Source organism: Hemicordylus capensis, chromosome 3 (genome assembly GCF_027244095.1).
Source record: "Hemicordylus capensis ecotype Gifberg chromosome 3, rHemCap1.1.pri, whole genome shotgun sequence".
NCBI classification, from domain to species: domain Eukaryota; kingdom Metazoa; phylum Chordata; class Lepidosauria; order Squamata; family Cordylidae; genus Hemicordylus; species Hemicordylus capensis.
The window spans coordinates 299,462,974-299,486,960 of record NC_069659.1 but is presented as its reverse complement, the minus strand read 5'-3'; the positions used below and the strand labels follow the sequence as shown (position 1 = coordinate 299,486,960).

Sequence of the window (23,987 nt, the reverse complement as noted above, 5' to 3'; positions counted from 1 at the left end):
CAGACACATGCACGCGTGCGCGCGCGCGCACACACACACACACACACACACTGCAGTCTAGTGGAGCTCAGAGGAGCCCTTCACAGCCTATCTAAATGGAACACATCTTCTTTCCCCCACCTCCCGCTTACACCTGGCTGCAAAGAGCAGCGTGCTGGTTGTGGCTGGAGGAGGTCAGGACAAAACTCATTTAGTTTTGAAGAACCGATGACAATGGAGTAAGTGACAACTGGAGTTGAACAGCACTTTTTCTAAGTAGGGTTGTGCACGGAACTGGTTTTTGCTGGTTCGGTAAGAATCAGGATTGGATTCAAACTGGCCTGGCCTGGCCCGGGTCCGGGTCCGGCAATTTGTGTGGTGATTCAGATGGCATCTGTGCTTCTGCTGAGGTAAAGAAAATGGCCTCCACACATGTGCAGAGTTCTGAACTGGGCCACAGCTGGCCCAGACTGTCCATCAGGAGGCTAGTGGGGGCTTGGAGGAGCTCCTGCTGGTGCCCCCTGCTGCCCCTGATGTCTCCACCATCTCTGCTGTCTTCACTGTGGCCTCCGCTAAAGTACAAAGTACCCTTTCTCTCCCCTCACCAGCCTTTAGGATAGGGAATACTCCCTTTACTTGTAAAGGGGAATCCTCACCAGATTCCCCTTTACAAGTATATTCCCAAACTGGCCCACAAACCAGTTCTTAGAACCAAGGCCCGTCCGATTTGAACCCTCCTTTTGGGGGCTGGGCTGCTTAGAAATTGGACCACCTGAACTGGGCCAGTTCAATTTGAACCACGGTTCGAATCGAGCCGGCTTACACATCCCTATTTTTAAGGCAAAGGAGTAGTATTAAAAGGAATAGCTACAGTGGGGGAAGGAAAGAAGAGGGCAGGCAAGGAAACTGAAGGTCTGTGGTCCCAAGGTTCAGACAGGGAAGGAGCTGACCGCCATACTGGATATGGGCAATGCTGTAGGCACTACAGCTTCAAAGGTCCTGCTGCACAGACTCTTCTAGCAGTAAAGATGCATTTTTCAGCCTCTTAAAACACAACTTTGAGGATCAATTGTGAGATAACCATCATTTGGGACCCAGAGGGATATACAGAAGGAACTTTTCTGGCATGCAATCTAAATGCTGAAACTATGTAAGTGGACTACAAAATTGTTTAAATACCACTTCCTTAGTCCGAAAGAGTGTCACCAAGTCTTTAAACCATTGTTCAAAAGAGAAAAACTTTAAACTGCTCTAACTAAGCTGTTTTTCAACGGCTCTTCACCAGATTTGCAGGGGAGGTGTCTCTTGTCACCTAGTGAATGTGTGCTGATGGCCAGGCAGATTGGACAAATGGTTTTGATTTTATAAGCAATAGAATTCAATATTATAAGCAAAGCTTATAATAATGGGATGTTGAAACTATCTCCATCTTAACTATACTGGCATGACAAATTAATTAAAATCAGGGGCGTATCTAGGGTGGGGCAGGCAGGGCACGTGCCCTGGGCGCCACTTGAAGGGGGGTGTCCTTTTTTAAAATTAAAAAAATGGCCGCCAAAAACGGCCATGCCAGGCCTCAAAGAGGCCATTTGAGCATGCGCAGCAGCCATTTTGTTTTCAGCAGCCATTATATATATGTATATATATATGTGTGTATATATGTGTGTATATATATGTGTGTGTGTGTGTGTGTGTGTATAGCCACTGCACATGCTCAAATGGTCCCTGCGAGGCTCTAGAGGCCAGCAGGGGGAGGGGGAACCTTTGAAGACCTCCCTCCACGGCCTTTAGAAACCCCTCCCCAAAGGGGCTACAGATATATTTTTTAAATTAATATAATATAAGTCACTGTACACATATTCAGATTGGCACTATGTACAGAGAATCAGGGCTTGTGAATACTGAGCTGAAACTTATAAGCTAGGATTGTATTCATTTGCTCTTACCTTGCTTCTTGTAATAAGTGAGTTAAATGTGATGTCTTAATAATATGGCTATGAATGGTGAGTTTGTCTTTGAGTCAGTGTGAAATCCTTAGTATTAAGGCCCACTGGGAGTTTATTGCTCTCTTTCTCTCATTTTAACTGTCTTTCTGAAAGACTAGAATATATTCCAAGCAGTGACACAGATTACTCTGCATATCCTTTAATTATTTTCAGAGTATCTGGGAAAAGCCAAATTCTCCATTTATTTTTAAAACTTATATAATAGTGATGCTACAATGCACAGTAGAGAATTAGACAGGCTCTTCTGTTTAGTTTTCCAAGTACACCTCCACATAGTATTTGGGTATTGCATGAGCCCCAGCATACTGAAATTTGTAGTTTTCCAGCATTTTTTGGTCTGGCTACATCCACTGCTACATAGTTTTTGAAATATTAAAAGATTAACCAGCTTGACTTGTATTTTTCAGCTGATATTATGGTAAAGTTATCTGAAAGGTGGGTGTCAGATATTTGTACAGGGGGCGCAATTTCAGTGCTTGCCCTAGGCGCTATTTTCCCTAGATACGCCTCTGATTAAAATGAATTCTGCTAATAAAGCAGAAACTTTTCTTATGTACTTATTGGACTCCCCAGATAATGTTTAATAAGGGGTGGTTGCAGACTCTTAGATGTTGGAGGTGTAATTTGTATGAAGGAATGCTTATGCATATGGTTTGGTCTGACTCTTGTCTGGTTATTGTTCCATTTTGACTTGAAATTCATAGGATTGTAAGCAATACTTTGAGGCTATCATTGCTTGTCAAGGATGTTCCTGTTTGTTTGGGGTACATACCAAGCATATGGAATTTATCATTACATCAAGAATTAGGGATTCTTCACACATAGGGAGTTCCCAAAAGAATCATTATACAGCACTGGAAGGGACAAATTTACTCCTGAATTTCAGCTTTGGATAAATATGCCCAAAATTTCAATATGTTTCCTCATCAACACTTGAACTGGGGTTTTTTCCCCAGCAGAAAGGTAAAGAAGATTTGTCAGCAATTTGGTTCAATTTTAATGAATAGCAATTCATATTTTGAAGAAATATATTCTTAGATGGTGTTTTATCCCTCCCTGCCACCAGGGCTCTGTGGTCGCCAGGAGTCAAGAGTGACTCAACAGCACACTTTACTTCATCCACCCCTTTTCCCTTGGCAAATTATGTTTATATCATATTAATTCTAAGATATTTTAAAAAATAATCTTCCCCTCCCGTCTCTCTCTGACACACACATACACACACACACACACACACACACACACACACACTCTTATTTCCTGTCCTTGCTGTAATCTTTAGTTGAAATAAAAAGAAAAAGTGTGTGGGGGGGAAGCATGTTTATTCATGCTTTTGAGGTAAACAGGACTTACTCCCAAGGATTCCCAACTTGGGTCTCCAGAAGGTGTTAGACCATAACAACCATCATCTCCAGCCACTCCTCAGGGATGCTGGGAGTTGTAGTCCAACAACAGCTGAGGACCCAGTGTTGAGAACCCCTGGTTTCGCTGAAGGCAGAGCTTTAGTTCTTGTAGTGGCGAAAACAGAATTAGTTCCATGATACCTTAAAAACTAACCAACATTTGTGGCTAGAGCCCTCTCATCAGATCCATGCACCAAAGTGAGATGTAGCCCATAAAAGCTTGTGCCACCACAAATTTGTTAGTCATTAAGATGCCACAGGGTTCTTTATAGCATTTTTTTGGGTGGCACAAACTACTGTTTGTGCTGCTATAGCTGCTAATGTCCAGATTGCAGCAGCATCTGTAAACTGTTTTGAGATACTTTCAAAGTGACTTTCACAAAGGGCTTTGAAATTACAGTTGGCATTTCCCACACTTAATTCAGATGTTTGCCTAGTTTAGATAAAATGTACATCAAATTTAAACTAGCATTACCAGTATTTTTACTGTTCCTGATCCTGTGCCTAACAGCAGTCTGATGCTTAGACAGTTAGGAAGTGAAATGTTTCCTGACAGAGATAAGAGATGGGGGAAATCTTAACCCACTAAGGGTTTGTTCTCATGATTACTGCGATGTCCAGTAATAGTTAAATCCCTGATCGCTGAACTCTGCATGCTCCCACAAAGCACACTGTGTGGGCTGCAAAACAGCTCCCAGTTCCCAGCTGGTGCCACACCAACAGACGCTTAACTGGGATTGACCAATGGAGTTAAAATCTCAGATTGACACTCTCAATTAATTAATTAATTAATTAGAATCATGGTGCGATTGTTGCAAACCTACTGTGCAACATGTCATGTCCTGCTATTGACAGGTCAGATCCCTGGAGCATGCTGGTAAGGATATAAAGGTAACTTGTGCCGTCGAGTCGGTTTCGACTCCTGGCGACCACAGAGTCCTGTCGTTGTCCTTGGTAGAATACAGGAGGGGTTAACCATTGCCTCCTCCCGCAAAGTATGAGATGATATCTTTCAGCATCTTCCTATATCGCTGCTGCCTGATATAGGTGTTTCCATAGTCTGGGAATACATACCAGCAGGGATTTGAACCAGCAACCTCTGGATTGATAACCAAGTCATTTCCCCGCTGGGCCATTAGGTGGCTACCTAATTGGTCACCATCAAACACAGGAAATCAGAGAAAGACTATGGTGTTTGCTCCCCCTGAGTTGCCAACACATGAAGGAATCTCCTGCATTTATGGATCACAACTCAGCCTCCTACCTCACACCCTGACCAGAATTAGACACACCTGAATCAAATACTATATTTTACTACTGCTGTACAAAGTTAATAATGTACTATACATTCTGAGTGGGAGGAGAGGTTGGAGACACATGAGATGTTTCTTAATTTATCCTAGCATGGTTATACTTGATATGATGTGAAATAAAAAAAGAATTTCTTGGGAATGTCAAATGTTTATGCCACAGTCAGCTTCTCAGACTGAATGTACCACAGAACTCTTTGTTGGGATTCTGATTTGCAAGGACTGTATTCATGCTAGTTGATCCCTATGCATTATCTCATTTGAAGGAAGACACAGATGGAAATGAAATGCCAGGGTGGAAAGCAAAAGCAAAAATACTTGCAACTAAATTGGCATTCCTTTCATTCTTTCAAATATTTTGCAAATATTTGATTAATATAATTAATGATTAATATTGATGATTAATATAATTGATGATTATATTGATGATTAATATTGATGATTAATATAATATATAATATTGATGATTAATATAATTGGTATTTAGGAGAAAATCGCCCTAATTTAGGAGAAACTCAGTCTCCATGTGTTGAGAGGACGAAATGGTTGAATAGTTAAAGATGAGACATGTCAAAACTGCCAAGGTACAAGTGAAGGTAAAAGGTACAAGTAGTCCAGGACAACCTTCATAATAAATGATTGGGCAAATTATTGGGAATAATTTGAAAGGTATGGTCTATGGTGTTTCACTCAGAAGCAACTTCATTTCTTTTCTTTGCTGTCTGCTCTTCCTCAGTCCTATTTCTATGCATATTAATTACCCAGTTACATATTTTTCGTAGATTATTTCCCATATATTCAGTTTTTTCAAGTTCAAGTATATGTCTAATTTACAAGTTATTCCTGCCACTTTACGAGGAATCGGGGGTATAATTGTGTGGATATGTTCAAAGAACACAAACCCAGGCTGAGGGCACCTGCCAGCGCCCACCACTGCAAAGCCCCGCTGCCCTGCCAATGCCCCCATTCCCCTCCATTGGCATGTGGGTGTCCATGCTAGCCCGTCCGCATCTCCCCCTGCCTTGTCACCACCACCTCCTGCCTCCGCCTCGGCGCCTCCTGCCACCACCCGCTGACATTTCCCAGCCGGCTCTTGCGGTGGTGGCCGATGGATGGGCTGTTTCCTCTCTTGCACAAGCAGCAAAGCGGCAAGGAAGGGGGCAATATGCCCCAAGGTTCCAATGGAGCAGGAGGCTTGGTGGGGTACCGGGGAGTGCTTTGCAGTGGGTGGACGGCAGGGAGTGTCATTTGTGAGGCCTTCTCTTCATTACCACTTGGGTAATGAAATGGGATGGGGGGAAAGTAAGTGCTGGCTGGCAGGTGGAGCTATAAAAATAGTGCAAGTGTGGCTCCCAGTGTCTGGCCAGATCCCTGAAACAGGCAAGGAAGAAGGATGGGATTTGCCAGGCATTGTTTTATTGTGTACGGTAGGAGCTTAAAAAGAAATGCAATGAACCAATGCCTGGCAAATCCCTAGATTATTATTATTATTTTTTTTTTTTTTTTTTTTTACATTTATATCCCACTCTTCCTCCAAGGAGCCCAGAGCAGTGTACTACATACTTGAGTTTCTCTTTCACAACAACCCTGTGAAGTAGGTTAGGCTGAGAGAGAAGTGACTGGCCCAGAGTCACCCAGCTAGTATCATGGCTGAATGGGGATTTGAACTCAGGTCTCCCCGGTCCTAGTCCAGCACTCTAACCACTACACCACACTACCAATTACCTGCTGCTTCTTTGTCCTGTTTTTTTTTCTAATTTATTGTGGGGTTGTAAGTTGCCTTGAGCTGTCCTTGACTGGAAAGGAGAGATATAAATGATCTAAAATAAATATAATATTTAGAAATCTATGTGTGTGTTTTACTGATGCTTTTATTGATTTAAATGCAGTTGTTATCTTGCTTTGTTTATAATTGGATTTAGTGTATGAAGAGGATTGTCCACGGGCTTGGGGTTTTGTTGAAAACAGTTTAGAAATAGTGTGTGGACGTATATAACTAAGGCTATTTCTAGACTGTGTTTCAGCATAAGATAGCCAAGTGCTGTACAATCCACAAGGCGTTTGGGTGCGCACACCACCTTGTGGCATATTTGCCACCTTACAATCTTATGTTGAAACACAGTCTAGAAATAGCCTTAGTTATATACATCCACACACAAGCAGACTTGTATATCTTCCCACCCTATATATGTTTACTCGGAAGCAGTGGTGCTACCCTGTTTCCCTGAAAGTAAGACCTACCCCGAAAGTAAAACCTAGCAGTAATTTCTGATGTACCGCTAATTGCCCTAGTGCATTTTTTTGGGCTAAAATTAATATAAGACACTGTCTTATTTTCGGGGAAACACGATATTTTCCCCTTTGCTTGGGGCCAAAGTCCAGGGCCTCCACACCCATTGGGGGGCCCCCAAATTCTCTTTAGACCAGGCGCAGAGGGAGCCAAGCGGCAGCCCGGGTTCTGCCACTGCTGTGGGCCCCCCAGTCCTGCCCCCTGCATCTGACGTATGATATATGACGCATACGTAAGACGCAGGGAGTGTGGCTTCGCTCCCAAATGGGGCCGCGCAACCCTGTTCGGGAGTGAAATCGGCCAGCGCTGCATTTGAAAGGCAGGGAGAATTGATCCGGCCACGCTGGCCAATTTGGCTTGCAAACGGGGCTGTGCAGCCCCATTTGGGAGCCAAATCATGCCCCTGCATCTGATGTCAGATGCGGGGGGAGTGTCTGGGGTGTGTCTGGGGCCGCGAGGCGGGGCCCGATTGACAGTGGCCTGGGTTCTTTGAACCCATTTCCCCAGTGGTGGCTCTGCCACCATCTTTAGACTGTCCCAGGTGGTGTGGTCACTGCTGGCCTGCTCTGCACCGGGCAGTCAAGTGTGATTATGACATGTGCTGGGTCCTTTAGAGACAGAGCAGGGAGTGGGGAAAGAAAATTGTGGGATGGGAATGTTTGTTTGTTTGTTTGATTTATATACCGCCCTTCCAAAATGGCTCAGGGCGGTTTACAATTAAAACAAGCCACTAAAACAATGAAAAGCTAAAACAAATTAAAAACAATATAACAACAATTAACAATTTAAAAACCTTTTAAAAACAATTAAACAGTTACAGTAATTAAAAGCCCCAAAATCGGGTTAGAATTTTAAAACCCTGGAAAGCCAGGCCACTGCTGCTGCATATTTGCATAAATAAACTCGTGTTAAAAAATACTGTGCTTGTCACAGTGTGTGTGTTTGTGTGTTTAGAGGGATGCTTAACTTGCAGCGGGGGGGGGGGGGGCTCCAAAAGCCTTCAGATCCAGGCTCCAAAACTACTTAAGTGCACCTTTGCTTGGAAGTAAGCCCCAATTTGTTCAGTTGGTTTTATTTTCTAGTGTGTATGCTTAGGAGAGCCTGAATAATCATGAGGCATTGATAGGGAGAACCTAATGGTTAAGCAGGGAAGCAACCTGCATAGAGAGCAGGAGACTGTTAGTTCGAATCCCCACTGGTGTGTTTCCCAGAATATGGGAGACTCCTATATTGGGCAGCAACCATATTGGAAGGTGCTGAAAGGTATTATCTCATACTGCACAGGAGAAGGCAATGGTAAACCACTTCTGTATTCTACCAAGAAAACCCCATGGCTCTGTGATTGCCAGCAGGGCTGGCTCTTGGGGATCTGGTGCCCAGATGCAACATTCTGTTGAGCGCCCTTAGTTATCGTAAAAAATAAAAATTCGAAATACAATGTGTGTATTCAAAATTTAATACACACAGATTTTACGTAATTATGTACATGACATTGTATATAATATAATTATGTTTATAATATATGGACTTTGAAGAAGCAAGATAGAAAAAGCACTGACGCTTTTGAACTTTGAGGATACCATGACAGCCAGGAAAACAAACAAATGGATCATAGAACAGATCAATCCAGAATTTTCACTCGAGGCACAAATGATCAGGCTCAAACTATCAGGAGTGGACACTGACTCGACGGCGCAATCTTTAGGAGAGCCTGAACAATCATATGGCATTGACAGGGGGAAGTCATTAAAAATATCACACGGTATGGGATTTAATGGTTATTTTTACTACGACCGACAGAACGACCGAATCTATCGATGTACAAGTGTACATCGATGCCATGGCTTATATAACACTGAGGCTAGAGAAGACTTATGGGTCTTAGACAGGGGTCCCAGCTCTTCGTCTCTTCCGGAGTCTTTGGTCGCCACCTCTTCTCATGGAAGGGGAATTTTCCCGCGTTCTCTTCGCCCTGGCTGGTGAAACAGTTGGGCTTGCCGCGTCGCTTGGTCTCCGTGGCAACCCCGGGCCGCGTTCTATTTCCGTGGCAACACGGGGCACTCGGCGTCCCCGTTGCTGCAGCAACTGCAGCTAGGCCCCTACCGCGCGCTGCCCTCTTCAGTTCTAGAAGGCAGGCAGATCCGGAGCTGGGGAGAGAGCCACTGATGCTCCAGGCCTGAAATTGCCTTCCCTCACGAACGTCGCTCCTGGGCTCCATAGACACACATACACGCTTCTCAGTGCAAGCACTGAGAAGAGCTGCCCGGCTAACGCTGGATCTGCCTCGCTGGTTCTTGCTCCGGGTTTTGAGTGATGAGCAAGGGAAGTGAGGAAAAACCAAAGCTAAGGCTGGAAGCTGCAATCCAGGTCAGTAAGTGAGTAGTTTTCTAATCTTTTCCCGCGACGGATTTCACAGTAAGTGATGAAATGCACCACCTCCGCCCACATACACATTCCGCTTGTAGTTAACACCAACCAGAGAGAGAAAAGGTTACAATTCCTTCCGCCCAGGGCAAAGTGCATTAAAAAAAAAAATAGCGTAGGAAGTAAAATGGATGAAAAAAGTGAAACCGTCTTTCGAATCTGCTTCGCTTTCATATGGCTGATTTAGACAAGAAGATACAGTTTCCGAACCGAAAGGAAACAGAGAAAGAGAATCCTGATTTTTGTCTAAATTAATTCCATGAATGACCTTAAGCAGTACTCTGATTTAATGTGCAAGCAGGATAGTTCTGGGATGAGTTTGACTGTTTTGAGTGCTGGGATGAGTTTGGAGGAATGACGTGATTGTGTTAGAAAATGTTGTGTCGAATATTATAGCAGCAGAGAAGAGGAATAATCGGGTCATATAGAAAACTATTATTATTTCTACAGTACGTGTTATTTGTGTTCATAGCATCTTACCAGTGATGGGACTATAAGTCCTAGTTCCAGTGGGTTCACAGTCCCTGTTGGGGATACAACAGAGGAAGGGGAGGGAAGCAGAAGCAAGGATAAACTGGCGAATAATATTATATTTATTATTTGTTAAACAGAATTATAACTTGCCTTTCTCTGGAGATTCAAGGCCTAATTTCTCTGGAGGTGATTATACAATAATATAATTAAAATTATTGTGACACAATAGCCCTATTGAGACATTAAGTTGTATGTGTGTATAGGTGTCTGTACACATGTGCATATTTTTGTATGAATGACTGTACATGTGTTCATTTAAAAAGTGAATCTGGTTTCAGGATCTTTCAAATGCAGGATGCAGTACTACTGTATGTATGTTGAACATAATATGTTAAGTTCAACACATGTACAATCTGTGTACAGTGTACACACGTGCAGACCTGTGCACATGTACAATTCACACATTATGGTTAACACATATACAGTAGTACACTTCCTATATCTGTAAGCTGAATTTAAGGAGACCGCGGGAAGAGGCAATGGTAAACCCCTCCTGTACTCTACCAAAGAAAACCACCTGGTTCTGTGAGCGCCAGGAGTCGAAATCGACTTGACGGCACACTTTGGCTTTTATATTCATGTTTACTGTTAAAATGAATGCATGTACAATCAGTCATTCATACAGAAGCATGCACATTGTGTACAAACACCTGAACACATGCACAATGTAATATCTGAATAGGGTTACAATTAGTTTGAATCAATATAAACATACAAAGTAAAACAAGCAAACTGAACGAGAAAATAAAACAACCCACAGAGATGGGGAAACTCCAATTTTAAGATATAAAAACCAGATTAAAAAGCAAAGTGAAAGGAAGTGGTTTTAACTTCCACTGAAAAACAAGACAGTGAGAAGGCCAGATGAATATCATGTGGTAGGGAGTTCCACAGTGTAGAATATGTGGTTATTTCATGCTTGTATACTAAAGTTTATACAGTTTGGTTTAAAGACTGTCTGTATAGTCACTCCTTATTGGAAGAGCATGATGGAATTGCCCTTCTCACTGATGTCAGTGGCAACTCTGGTGGCCACACAATTTCCCCCAGATATATTTGGTTTGCTTTGTGGCTGTTGCAGTCCTATTAGGAGGTGACTTGATGGAGTCACTCTCCTTCCTTGTCAAGGACATCAGTGGATCTGGCTGCTCCTGTCACACAGTTCTTTTCGACACATATGGCTTAAATAACAAAGATTCCTGGTATTTTTGCAACATAAGTCATGACCTGGAGCCTAATTGATCCCCCACCCCCACCCTTTCCTCTTGTACTTTGCAGTGCAAAGAGAGCTGTTTGTGTGCACAGAATGCATTCTGCTGTAAGGGGAGATTTTGAAGAAATGATTTCAGTGAAAGTCTCTATTTGAAGCCTTTCTCCGTGCATTGGCTTAGCTTCTGCTCTGTTTGGGGGACTTCATAACGTGACACTGAATACTGTAATTATAGTGTCTAGTGTTCTAGAATGGTGGGCGGGGGGCAACCGGAGGTTCTTCAGCTGTTGTTGGACTACAGCTCTCATAATTCCCAGCTGTAGTTTATTGTGGCTAGGGATAATGGGAGTTGTAGTTCAACAACAGCAGAACCTCAGTTGGCTATCGCTGTTCTAGGTAGTAGCAGATAGTCACATTGACTTATGACACTAGAGGGCAGTAAGGTTTCAGAAATGGGAATAAGGAACAAAAGACTGAAGGGGGGGATGCATGTAGATACCTTGGTGACTGAACAGGAAAACAGACCTACTACAGCCTTATCCCACAATGTTTTGCCAGATGCAAGTCTTGCTGTTTTTAATGGGGCTTATTTCTGAGTAAGTACATAGGGTTGCAATTTTTCTTGGGAGTAAAGCCCCATTGGACATAGTGGAATTTGCTTCTGCATAAGCATCTGGTTTATAGGATTGGACTGCATACATTTCAGAGAAATGTGGTTGAACTGAAGTAGAGGAGCACAGGGCAAGCATAGAGACGAACTAGGTAACTGCTTGGGGTGCCAATACTCTAAGGGCGCCTGTCTCATCTATGAAAGTCTTTTAGAGAGAGTTACTGAGGCGCTTCACATGACATGTATGAAGCGCCTGAGATGGTTCTGCGGGGAGAGTGGGCTTAGCCCGCTCTCCATGCAGACGAGCAGCTGCTCATTGGCCACCAGATTGGCCACCCGCACGACTGCCGGCTCCATCACGGAGCCAGAGGGGGCTGTGGGGATCGGGGACCACGTGGATGCCCTGGGGTTTTGGGGATCAATCCCCGGGGATCAGGGACCGCGCAGAAGTTCTAGGATGCCGCGCACGAGTGTGTGGGGCATCCTGGAGAGACCCCTGAGCTCAGGAGGCTGCTTGCAGCTTCCTGCCCGGGGGTCTACTCATGTGTTGCTGTGCGCCGCAGTGACCCACAAGCAAAAAAATGAGGTTAATGGAGCACTTGCTCCATTAACTTCATTTAAGGAGAGGGGGAATTAGGCGGGCTAGCCACCTTGGGAGCACCGGGCTTTCCTGCGAGCCTGGTGGTTCCCACGACCACTGGAAAGCGGCCTAAACTCCTTTAGCCCGCTTTCAAGTGATCGTGGGAATAGCTTCACTGTCTCCATTTCAGCAAGGTTTGTTTATAGTGAAATTGGATTCTAAGCTACTTAGTGATGGTGGCCAAGAATCTGAGGGTAGTATTTAGTCCAGATTTTCTATTGTGAAGTACAATAGTGTGATAGTAAAGTTGTGTAAATTTGAGTCGTGCTCGTGTGTAGAGCAGTGATTAAGACAAACTGGGAGAGATCAACAGGGGATTTGGTGCAGGGTGCTTTCAGTATGTAAGTGTGTGCACAAGCCAAGGTGTGGGAGAGTGAGTGAGGGGGGGAAGGGATGAGGATAGATTAAAACAGAGTCCGTTTTGCATAGCGCACCAGGGGCAAACAATCAATCAATCAATTCTCTCTCCAGAGTGTAAATTGTCCAGTCCTTGAGAAGAAAAAGCCCCTGTATGTCTGTTCAGAGTGGTATTTGAGCAATAAAGGAAAGGGGTGTGTGTGGATTCCAGGAGTTAGGGAGCTTGGCAAGGTTGTTCTGATGCACATCTAAGGGCAATAAATATATCAAAGAGGAGAAACTAGCCAGATTGGCCGGAGTCAGAGATATATTTACAGTTATGTCTCTAAGCAAGCAGCTCTCTTGGTTCATACGTCTATTTCCCACAATGCCCCCCAAAGTTCATCCTCTAACCTTAGCCAGAGCGGTTCTGTTCACCTGCGCAGGGATGTGTATATGTGTGAAAAATATGGGCTGGCTCATTGTCCCTGTCCATGACATTGACACTTTTAAAGAACTCCAAAAGGTTAGTGAAGCAGGACTTGTCCTTGCAGAAGCCATGCTGGTTCTCCTTCAGCAAGGCCTGTCCTCCTATATGTTTAACAGTTTTGTCCTTAAGTATGATTTCTATCAATTTACCCGGCACAGAAGTTAAGCTAACTGGCCTGTAGTTTCCTGGATCCCGCCGATCCCTTTTTGAAAATCAGAGTAACATTAGCTACTTTCCAGTCCTCTGATACAGAGCCTGATTGTAGGGACAAGTTACATATTTTTGCTAGGAGATAAGCCATTTCCCATTTGAGTTCCTTCAGAACTCTTGGGTGGATGCCATCTGACCCTGGCAATCTGTTGATTTTTAGTTTTTCAAGACAGTTTAGAACATCATCTCTTGCCACCTCAAATAGGCCCAGTTCTTCAGCTTCCAAGCCTGAGAAGCTCAGTTCCGGAGAGGGTATATGGTCAGTATCCTGTGCCTTGAAGACAGATACAAATAACTCATTCATCTTCTCTGCATTCTCCTTATCCTCCTTAATAATCTCTTTTGGGTCCAATCACTTCCCTGGCAGGTTTTCCACTGCTGATATATTTAAAGAAGTTTTTGTTATACCCCTTGACACTTCTAGTGCTATGCTCCTCAAACTGTCTTTTTGCATCCCTTATTGTCTCCTTGCATTTCTTTTGCCAGAGTTTATGTTCCTTCCTGTTCTCTTCATTTGGGCAGGACTTCCATTTTCTGAAGGAAGCCTTCTTCCCTTTTCATAGTTCCCTGACTCTGCTTGTTAGCCATGCTGGCATCCTCCTGAACTTGGTGGCACCTTTCATAGGAACATAGGAAACTGCCATATACTGAGTCAGACCATTGGTCTATCTAGCTCAGTATTGTCTTCACAGACTGGCAGCGGCTTCTCCAAGGTTGCAGGCAGGAATCTCTCTCAGCCCTATCTTGGAGAAGCCAGGGAGGGAACTTGAAACCTTCTGCTCTTCCCAGAGCAGCTCCATCCCCTGAGGGGAAGATCTTACAGTGCTCACACTTCTAGTCTCCCATTCATATGCAACCAGGGCAGACCCTGCTTAGCTAAGGGGAAAACTCATGCTTGCTACCACAAGACTGGCAGTGGCTTCTCCAAGGTTGCAGGCAGGAATCTCCCTCAGCCCTATCTTGGAGAAGCCAGGGAGGGAACTTGGAACCTAGATGCTCTTCCCAGAGCGGCTCCATCCCCTCAGGGGAATATCTTACAGTGCTCACACTTCTAGTCTCCCATTCATATGTAACAAGGGCAGATCCTGCTTAGCTATGGGGACAAGTCATGCTTGCTACCACAAGACCAGCTCTCCTCTCCATTTCCTCCTTTTTGTTATATATGCTGGGACAGTCCTTTTATGAGATGAGGTGAGGTGGTTGCCACAGGCAGTAGATTATTGGGATGCTAGGAGGGCAGCAAGATGCCCCCCCCGCTGCTGTCTTTGGAGCGATCTGACCTTTGACCTGACCAATCTGTGTGTCAGATCTGACCAATCTGACCTCTGACCTGGAGCGCCTCTCACACTCCTTGCAAAGCTTGCAAGGAGCAGGAGGAGCAAAGAGGAGGCTGCTTCTAACCTTCCCTCCTTCCCACTCTCCGTTCCACGTTCAAAGCTTGCAAGGGTCAGTTTTGAAAGGGGGCTGACCTCCACTAGGGGTGTGGGGTAAGGCAGCTTTTCGCACTTTCCCTCAGGCACTGCAATACCTTGGACTGTCCTGACATCAAGATGGCTCTTTTTGCACTGTTTGATTAATACAAAGGGGGAGGGGAGAAAGACGCAATACAAGGGGAAGAGAGAGACTCAAATGAGTCAAAAGCTGTGGCAAATGGCATATGCATCAAACTCTGTACAGAATTCAGAAATATATAAATGGAACAAAGTTTGATTTCTAATGCACCAGTTTCACCATGGAAACAAGACCAGGTAATTCAAATGCCAAAACAAGGGAGAAACTGGATAAGGAGATTTTTCAGAAGCTGCCCTGTAGCCTCGTGTCCAAAAACATGAGAAGTCTTTTATCCTCTCAGCTGGCTTTTCCCACATCGCTGTGTTTTGGTGTTGCTTGAAATGAAATGGAAGGGATACTGTTAAAATGACCCCACTTGCCCGAAGTCCTGCTGTCTGAGAGCAGTGGAATGTCATCTTCCAATAGAGCGTGGTGCTTCTCTAGGGGCCATTTTGTACCTTTGCAAAGTGTTTCATTAATTGGCTGACACTGTGGGTTTTTTACCCTGTTGTTATTTTGTGAATGGACAACGTCAGCTGATGTGCAGATACTTCACTAGTGGTTGCTCTTTCTGCAGCTGCCCCAGCTGTGCTGACATCACCAGCTGCCGAGGGAGTAGCGATCTCCATGGGTCCTATTCAGAGTCTCCTTGCTACAGCTGGAATCCATTACTCAACCAAAGTGTTTTAATCAGTGCCTTTGCTGATAGGTGGCCTGCTTGTTACAGTTATATGACTGGGATTTTTGCAAGTCTTGCAGTTTTCATATTCACATGTGGCATCCGTTGTGTTAAGAGGAGAAAACACTAACATGGTTAGAGGGATTGGGTGAGTTGTTGGCTTGTTAAAGGAACATGATCACCTCACAAAACCACATTTACCTCGGGTTGTTTTTTACCCGCTATTTTTATTAGGATTGATTCCAATCTAACATTTTCTCTCTCTGTGGGAATATAGAAAACATTATATTAACATTGAAAATCTAAATAGATTGCTATCAATACATAGGACTCAGGAATGTGCAAAAAAATTGGGTATCCCGTTCATAGATCTCGAAAGTCAGCCAGCTTTTCAGGTTGCTGTTCCTCTCTATGTATTTGTTTTTGTTGCTTCTCAGGTGAATACGGAAGCATCTATCCAGTTGGAAAAAATTGTGTCTCGTTTTTCTTCTGTTGAGGCATGAACTCGTCAGGTCAGCAGAAGAACCTGGATCTTCAGTCCACTACAAGGGTTATAGTTGTTAGGGCAGAAGATTACCAGAACATGGACCAGAATTTTAGTCGAAGAAACGGAGGAAAAGGGAGATATGCTAGATTACAGAGAGGGAGCAAAGGAGAGGGAGAAATTAGCAATAAAGTCACGTTTCATGCTTTGGTGGCAGAGTAGATAGCAATGTTCTCAAGAGATACAGAGGGTAGTTGAAGAGAGGAAGGCTTAGGAGGAAACACAAAAAGTTCAATCTTGGACATATTGGCTGGATCCAAAGAGCTATATTAGGCAGGCACTGGAGTATGGCTGCATTAACCTATAGGCTAATAAGGATGTAGTGTTAGGCCCATGAATTTGTAGCAGGGGCGTAGCAAGGTTGGAGTGGACCCAGAGACAAGATTTTAAAATGCGCCCCCCCACCCAGCTCACTGAAGCTCAGCTCATGAAGTAAATAAATCTGAAATGAGGCTGAATAGTGGTAACAAAAAGCAGAGTAAAATTTATATATGTGTGTGTGTGCGTGTGCACGCCACAATAGAACATCATCCTAAATTATTTTTTAAAAGGTTTTGTGAATTGTGGATGATGCAAGTCATTTAATGGTACTAGAGAAAGACATGCTGTTCTGGTAGCTCCAGGTTTTAACTCTCACATCAATTTCGGAGGATGAATACAACTGAAGGAAGCCCGGGCAGGTGTGCGGCTGGGGGAGTCAGTCTTGTGACTTGCCTCTGGGGGGCCCCGAAGGCAGGCCCCCTCCAAGGCAGTTGGCCCCCAGATAACTGTCTCCCCTTGCCCTATTATAGTTACGTCCCTGATTTGTAGGCCCTCCTTTAAGACAAACAGTGCAGCCTTAGCTTTAGGTACCTCAAAACCTTAATCTAGTCCTGCTTAAGGATGTGTATATGCTTTAACCATGGCAAGAATACTATCCACCCAGGGCTGTCCTTAGTAGGGTTGCTATACTCAGGCTTTCCAAATCCAGGTGCCTAATTTGCATATTATGTAAATTGGCTTGAAAATAATTTTTAAGCAGAATAGTGATTGCACGTTTTGCTTCATAATTCTGCTTCTACAAGGGATAGAGCTTAGCTTTTTTTTCTATTTTTTTTTTTTTAATGAAAGCTGAAATCCGTGTGAATCAGGGTGGCTAAGCAATCTGGGTGAGATGCTTGAGATCCAGGTGAAACCCGGAATTCTGGGGGGCATGGCAACTCTAGTCTTTAGGGCAGGGCAAGAAGGGCAACCACCTGGGCTCTGGTCTTGTTGCTGCCATTAAAATTAACGGGAAGAGGCTTCCTCACTTACTGATTTGCCCCAGGCCCTGCACCCAGCTAGGGCTTTCTAAGAACACCTCTGCATCCACCTAAAGCCTGATTAGCCCCAGACTTCCTCCTGAGCTTGGATCTGGGAAGGGAGTGCAGGGAACATCTCTACAGTCTTGCTGTGCTTCTGAGGTTTACGGCACAGCTACAGGGATCGCTCCCCATCCCTGCTCCAAAGTCAGGAGAAGGATCTGGGCTAGTCCATGCTTCACAGAGGACAAGCTCTAATTGGTTTAAAACACAGCATGATATGGATGAGCTTCAGCGCCTGTGCTTGAGACTGAAGCGGGTGGTGGAGGAGGTGGAAAGTTGTCTCAGATCTCATGGTGTATTTTGGAGGTGCTCTAAGAGCCTCTGCAGCTCAGTGTAATATTAGGGCAGGATGCTGGTGATCATACATGTTCACTGACTGTCAAGATCAGCCAACATTTATGGACCCCTGGACAAGTTTGAAGGCTTGTTTGAGCTCAATGGAGTGCTAAACTTTTTTTTTTAACAGCACATCTACATGCCATATCACAAAACAGCATTTGAAATTCTCTCCAGTTTTAAAAACCACATATCATGTGGCATGGGAGACAGCCGTTCAAGAAAATCAAGTCCCAGAGCCATTTTCCGACTGAAACTGATTTTAGATTGCAATGAGATACCCAGCAGCATATCAGAAAGTCAGTTGGAGGTGTAAACTATTTTAAGATTCAGTTGCTTCACTAAGGAAAAGAAAAAGCCACTTTTGTTATTTTCATAAAGTTTGTGAAACTGACAGACCTTTTTAGGTATCTCTGTTTTATGTAGCATTAAGTTTTTAAGTAGCATCTGAGCATTTGAAATAAAAATGAGGCATGATTGAAAATATATACTGAGATAATCTGAGTGCTAATTGTAATTTCCCACCCCCGTGTGATTTCTTGTGGCATTGCCATTTATCTGCTTTCTAAACTCAGAATTGATTGATTAAATGCCATCGTCGGTATCGACTCTTAGCTACCACATAGATAGATTCTCTCCAGGATGATTTGTCTTCAACTTGGCCTTTAAGATCTCTCAGTGGTGCATTCATTGCTGTTGCAATCGATTTCATCCACCTTGCTGCTAGTCATCCTCTTCTTCTCTTTCCTTCAAGTTTTCCCAGATTCAGAATTAGTGGGAGATTAAAAAATAATAGTAATTTGCACATGTAAAAGTATGTAATTTGTCTGTGAGCTTCCAAGAGAGGTAGAATGTTTTCTGTTCAGTTCATCTTGGTTGGATTTCACATTGGAGCTCTCCTTGTATCGTGCCCAAGGTTAAGTTCTCATCTCCTACCATGGATAGGTGGATTGCTTTAGCTGTGCTTCAGGTGTTTGTGCAAGACACTTGTTGCTGTGCTTCCCTTCCTCTGCAAATAAGGGAGCTATTCTCACGACCAGCAAAAATTGGGCTAGGAGAGCCTAATCCAATTTTTACTGGTTGTATAAACCACTGGGCTCTCAGGCAAGCCCGGTGGTTTACAAGCGGGTAACCTGCTTAATTGCCCCTGCCCTTAGCCGAGGTTAGCAGAGTGAGTGCTCCGCTAACCCCGTCTTTGTGCTTGCGTGTTGTTGTGGCATGGCTCCGTGCCACGGGAACTCACAATTAGACCCCCGACCGGGAGGCTAAAAAGCAGCCTCCCGGCTCGGGGGTCTCTCCAGCATGTCCTGCGCACTCACACAGGGCATGCTGGAGCTTCCGGGGGCCGCACGGCCCCTGATCCTCCCAGCCCCTGTCAGCTCCATAATGGAGCCAGCAGTCGTGTGGGCAGCCTCATGTGCAGGGAGAGCGGTCGTGTGTGCCTGCTCATGTGCAGGGAGAGCGGGCTAAGAATAACCCGCTCTGCCTGCTAACCCATTCCAGGCTCTTCTCACTAATTGTGAGAAGAGCCTCAAGGTCTGCCTAGAATAATATCAACTGCTTAAGTGTCTGACTACTTGGCATATTTCTGCACCAGGGTCCGTTACTACTTTTCTTTCCAGTTCAGTGTCTCATCCTTCACTGCCTTTGTACTCCTGGTCGTGTGTGCTTCCCGTGCATACATACTCCCTTGTCTTGGGGTTGTGAACTCAGGTGCTTAAAAAACAACAAGACATAAAGAGGCCATTTATAAAAGCAAAAACTGTGTTCAACCTGGGTTTGAGAGCTGTATGTGCTCCCAATTCTTGGTTGTGTGGAAGCAAGGTAAAAGGAAAACCTGGGTAGAAGTGATTATGTGGAAGCAAGGTAGGAGAAAAACCTGGGTAGCTTTTCCTTCTACCTTGCTTCCACACAATCACTTCATCTATACAGACCCCCACCCACGCACAGACACACAAACACACTTTCATGCAATGTGCAATAAGATGTAGGAAAGTAACTTTGAGATATATCAATGGAATCTTGATATAGCTGGGGTTATACAACATTCCTCCCCCACCAATTAAATTAGCTGAATAAATTATTGGGATGTGTATGGTGAATGACTTGGGTTTAAAAAAGGGGAGATGGGAGAAGCCCCAAGGCATGATGCAAGACATTTGTAAAAATAAAAGCAAGAAATTTTGCTAGGATGTACCTCTTTAATGATAGTAACTTTCATGTGGGGGCGGGGGTGTCCTTGGGAAATGTAGTGCTATTCATAGACAATCAGAAACAAGACTTGGGATCACGTGCAGACTGCAGCAGCCTTTTCTGTTATTTTAAGTGAGAAATCATTCAAAACTGAGATAGTGCAGATGAACCCTAAGGCCTTGGTCTCCTGCAGCCTCTAGAGGACAGTATTGCATTTTCATGAAGCAGCCTTAGTTTTGGCAGCATGGCAACCATGGTTTTTTGTCATTATGCTTAACAGAGCAGTTTAATACCCCATTCCATTAAAGGCTTTTTTAAAATTAAAAAAAACACCCTTTTAATTTACAGGATAGTTATGGGTGTGGCAGCTCCAAAAATGTGGAAATTTGGTGAAAATTTGATGGTAATGTTCACACCATGAGGGTATGAGATCTGATGTCTAGTCTGAGATATTGTCCTTGCCTCCAAAATCATAACCATGGAAACACCGTTTGACCTGGTCCTCCATGGTCCACTCCACTACCTGCTGCGTAGACTGGAGGCAACAGCAAAAGCTGGGGATTAGTGTTAGAACAATGCTTTAGAAGAATTTGGTAACATGTGCCTCTGAGCATATGCTACATGCTCTTACATGGAGCTCTGGGCAAGCGGGGGACAAGTAATGTTTCAATAGTGCAAATTCATTCTCAAAAGTGGTAGAAGGTGAAAGCAGGAACAAAATGGGCATGTGAGTAAATGACAAAAAGTAGTAAGGCAAGATACAGACTGCAATGCAAGTCAATGACATATAATATACATGTATGTGCTATAATGCATTTATACTATTTAGAGCAGTAGTGGCCAGTGTGGGCACCACTGGGGGGAGCAGCATGGCAAGATGCACCTTCAAGGGTAAATTAATAGGTGCTGACCTCCTCTACCACCACACCTGAATGCTGCTCTGAGCAGCAGTGCGCCGCTGAGCACCCCCTGCAGTGGGGGATTGTCTCCGCCATTCACGTGGCCACCGGCAGGGGATCAGCTCTGTGGAGGCCTGGTGAGTGGCGGAGGTCATCCCCCGCTGCAGGGTGTGCTGGGCAGCGCGCTACTGCTCAGAGCAGCATTCAGGTGCAGTGATAGTGGAGGTAAGCACCTATTAAGTTACCCTTAAAGGTGCCTCTCGCCGCCACCCTCCCCACTGGCGGTGCACACACCGGCTGCTCCTGATTTAGAGGGCTTTCTCAACCAGAGAATTATAAAGCTGAAAGGGACCTTGGAAGTCTTCTCAGCAACCCTTTACTCAGTGCAAGAAACTACTACAGCATCTCTAACAGTTGGCCCCCCAGCTTCTGTTGGATACCCTTTAGAGAAGGAGAGCGAGCCCATCACTGCATGAGGGTTACTATTCCACTGTCGAACGGCTCTCTTCATAATGACATAAAACAATTCCTTTTGTATTTTTTAAATACAAAAGTATGTATTTTTATTAAGATTTAATGAAATAAAGTCCAGTACTTGGTGACAATTTTACTGTGCATAGTCATACAACAAACGATGCACATAGCCTGATCCTGTGCACAGTTAGGTTCACCTGGGCGGCTGGGCCCATTCCTTTCAGTGGGCCTAGATGTGTCCAACTCTTCATAGATTCAGCATGACTTTCATATTTATCCTTAGCTTAACACCATCACATTCAAAGAATTGTTTCACATAATTTAACAATGGCTAAAAAGAATGACCCGAGTGTTCCAACCAGGGTGGGTCTGTTGGCTATATTTCAGAAACTAGAGGATACAGTACTGCATCCCAGAGCAAGCAGAGACGACAAAACATTGACTGTACGAGGCGAAGGAGAGAGAGCTGCACCCACAACTGTCCCAGCTAGGATTCGACAGATCATCACACAGAGCTTGTCTGAACCATCATCCCAAGGTACTGGCTTGAACTGGAGGAAGACATACAGAAAAATCTGCCCATCCCTGGAAACAGAACAAGAGCATAGGGAGATGGAGGAGGGAGACTTAAACAACTTAATTCTCCATAGGCCACCTAGGGTTGGCGTGATGGTGTCTCTGGGGGACAGGCATTTAAGATGGCAATTTCTGTCCCTTGCACCATGCTTGTAGAACAGCTTTTTCCCTCTACCTTGTGGCAAGCAGTCTATCTGACTTGATTATAGTGCCATGCAAAGTGAGTGGCATCTGTTCATGGCAAATTAATCAGAAATTCTGCTGACGATGAGCAGGATGTCTGCTCAAATGGAAGAAAAAAGAACAGCCACAAGGAGCACAATGGTCCTTTCTTCGAAGGAAACTCTCTTTCAGAAGATCATCCCCTCTTTCACATTCTCAAAGGACATCATGAATTTCTCTAATTTCAAAAATCAAACTGGAGAGCAGGATGGAGAGCACAATCCTCCCCCCTGCCCAATACTGCCCTTTCTCCATCCCACTGCCTTATCTGGGACCCTTGGGAGGTGGGAGAGGACCTCATCACTCACAGAGCACAAGAGCCAGCTTAGTCACTTGCCTTTCATCGCAGCTTGAGATTTAATGAGAAAACAAGTTGTTCTGGTAAGAACTAATCTACCTACTTCCCTTTCATTATAATCTTAATTGATAATTACAAACTACATTGTTGGTGTCCCTATGTATCACTCACTACAACTACCAAAATTGGTTCAAATTGGTTAGGTGGTTCACAAGTTAGCCCACTTGTGCCTTAAATGTTCCTGTATCCGCCACTTTGAACTGGGGTAGATGGCATCATCACAAACTATGCTGTTGAGGTGTCCCTACAGCCGCACCAAATTTGGTCCAAATCAGTTAGGCAGTCCACAAGTTAGCCCATGTAAAACTCATGCTCATCTGTCTGCAATTTTGAAAAAGGTTGGCTGACAACATTACAAACTACGCCCTTGAGCCACCCCTACGGCTGTAGCAAATTTGGTTCAAATCGGTTAGGTGGTTCTTAACTTAACCCTTTTGAGCCTCAAATGTTCATGTATCTGCCATCTTGAATTGGGCTGGATTATATAATCACAAACCATTGTGATGTCCCTATGTGTCACTCACTACAGTTGTACAAAATTTGGTTCAAATCAGTTAGACGGTCCATGTTAGCCCACTTGCACCTCAAACATTCACTCATCTACCATCTTGAATTGGGGGGATGACATCATCACAGACTACACCATTGAGGTGTCCCTATGTGTTACTCATTACCACTGTACCAAATTTGGTTCAAATCAGTTAGACAGCCCACTGCTTAACCCAGGTTTTGGGCGTGAGCATGCCCAAACCCTGGGTTAACTGATCATGTGTCTGCAGCCACGGGGGAAACACTTGGGGGGAGGGGTGCTCCCACTAATGCACTGTGCACTCAGGCAGAGCATCATTGGGGCTCCGTAGGGTGGGGCGCTGAGTGTCGGCGCCCCAACCCCCAGAGTGGCCGGGCGAGGTGTGGCGAGGCGCGAGTGGTCCTCAGGAAATCCACTGCTTGACTGGGCGGGCGATCCACTCACCCAACAATGTTTTTCTTATCATCTGCAGGGAGGTAAGCCTTTTTGGGCTACCTTCCCACAAAAGAGGGTAGCCCTTCTCACTGATAATGAGATGGGCTTCATTGTGTTGAAGTAAGGTAGGAGGAAAAGCAGGTTTTCCTCCTACCTTGCTTCCACATAATCACTTCTACCCCAGGTAGAAATTGCTTGCTTCCACACAACAGGAAATTGGGAGCACACACAGCTTCCAAACTTGGGTAGACCACAGTTCTTGATTGTGTGATGTACATTTCTTAAGGAAAGTACGCTAAAACCTCCTTAAAACCAAGTATTTTAGAGCTGGTCTTGTGGTAGCAAGTATGAATTGTCCCCTTTGCTAAACAGAGTCTGCCCTGGTTTGCATTTGAATGGGAGACTA

The 23,987-nt window shown here is 44.4% G+C and overlaps 1 protein-coding gene across 3 annotated transcripts in view; it reads left to right on the top strand.

The window, feature by feature from the left end:
- Positions 1 to 8,938: 8,938 nt before the first annotated feature.
- The window catches only part of CROCC2 (ciliary rootlet coiled-coil, rootletin family member 2), a 140,858-nt gene continuing 125,809 nt past the window's right edge, over positions 8,939 to 23,987 (top strand). Inside the window, exons 1-2 of one of the 3 annotated variants that reach the window (XM_053304340.1) lie at positions 8,939 to 9,355; positions 21,849 to 21,999. In XM_053304340.1, coding sequence (XP_053160315.1) covers positions 9,302 to 9,355; positions 21,849 to 21,999 — 205 coding nt within the window. In that variant the 5' untranslated portion in view covers positions 8,939 to 9,301. The remainder of the gene's footprint in view (positions 9,356 to 21,848; positions 22,000 to 23,987) is intronic. The other 2 variants (XM_053304337.1, XM_053304338.1) reach the window with 2 other exon arrangements.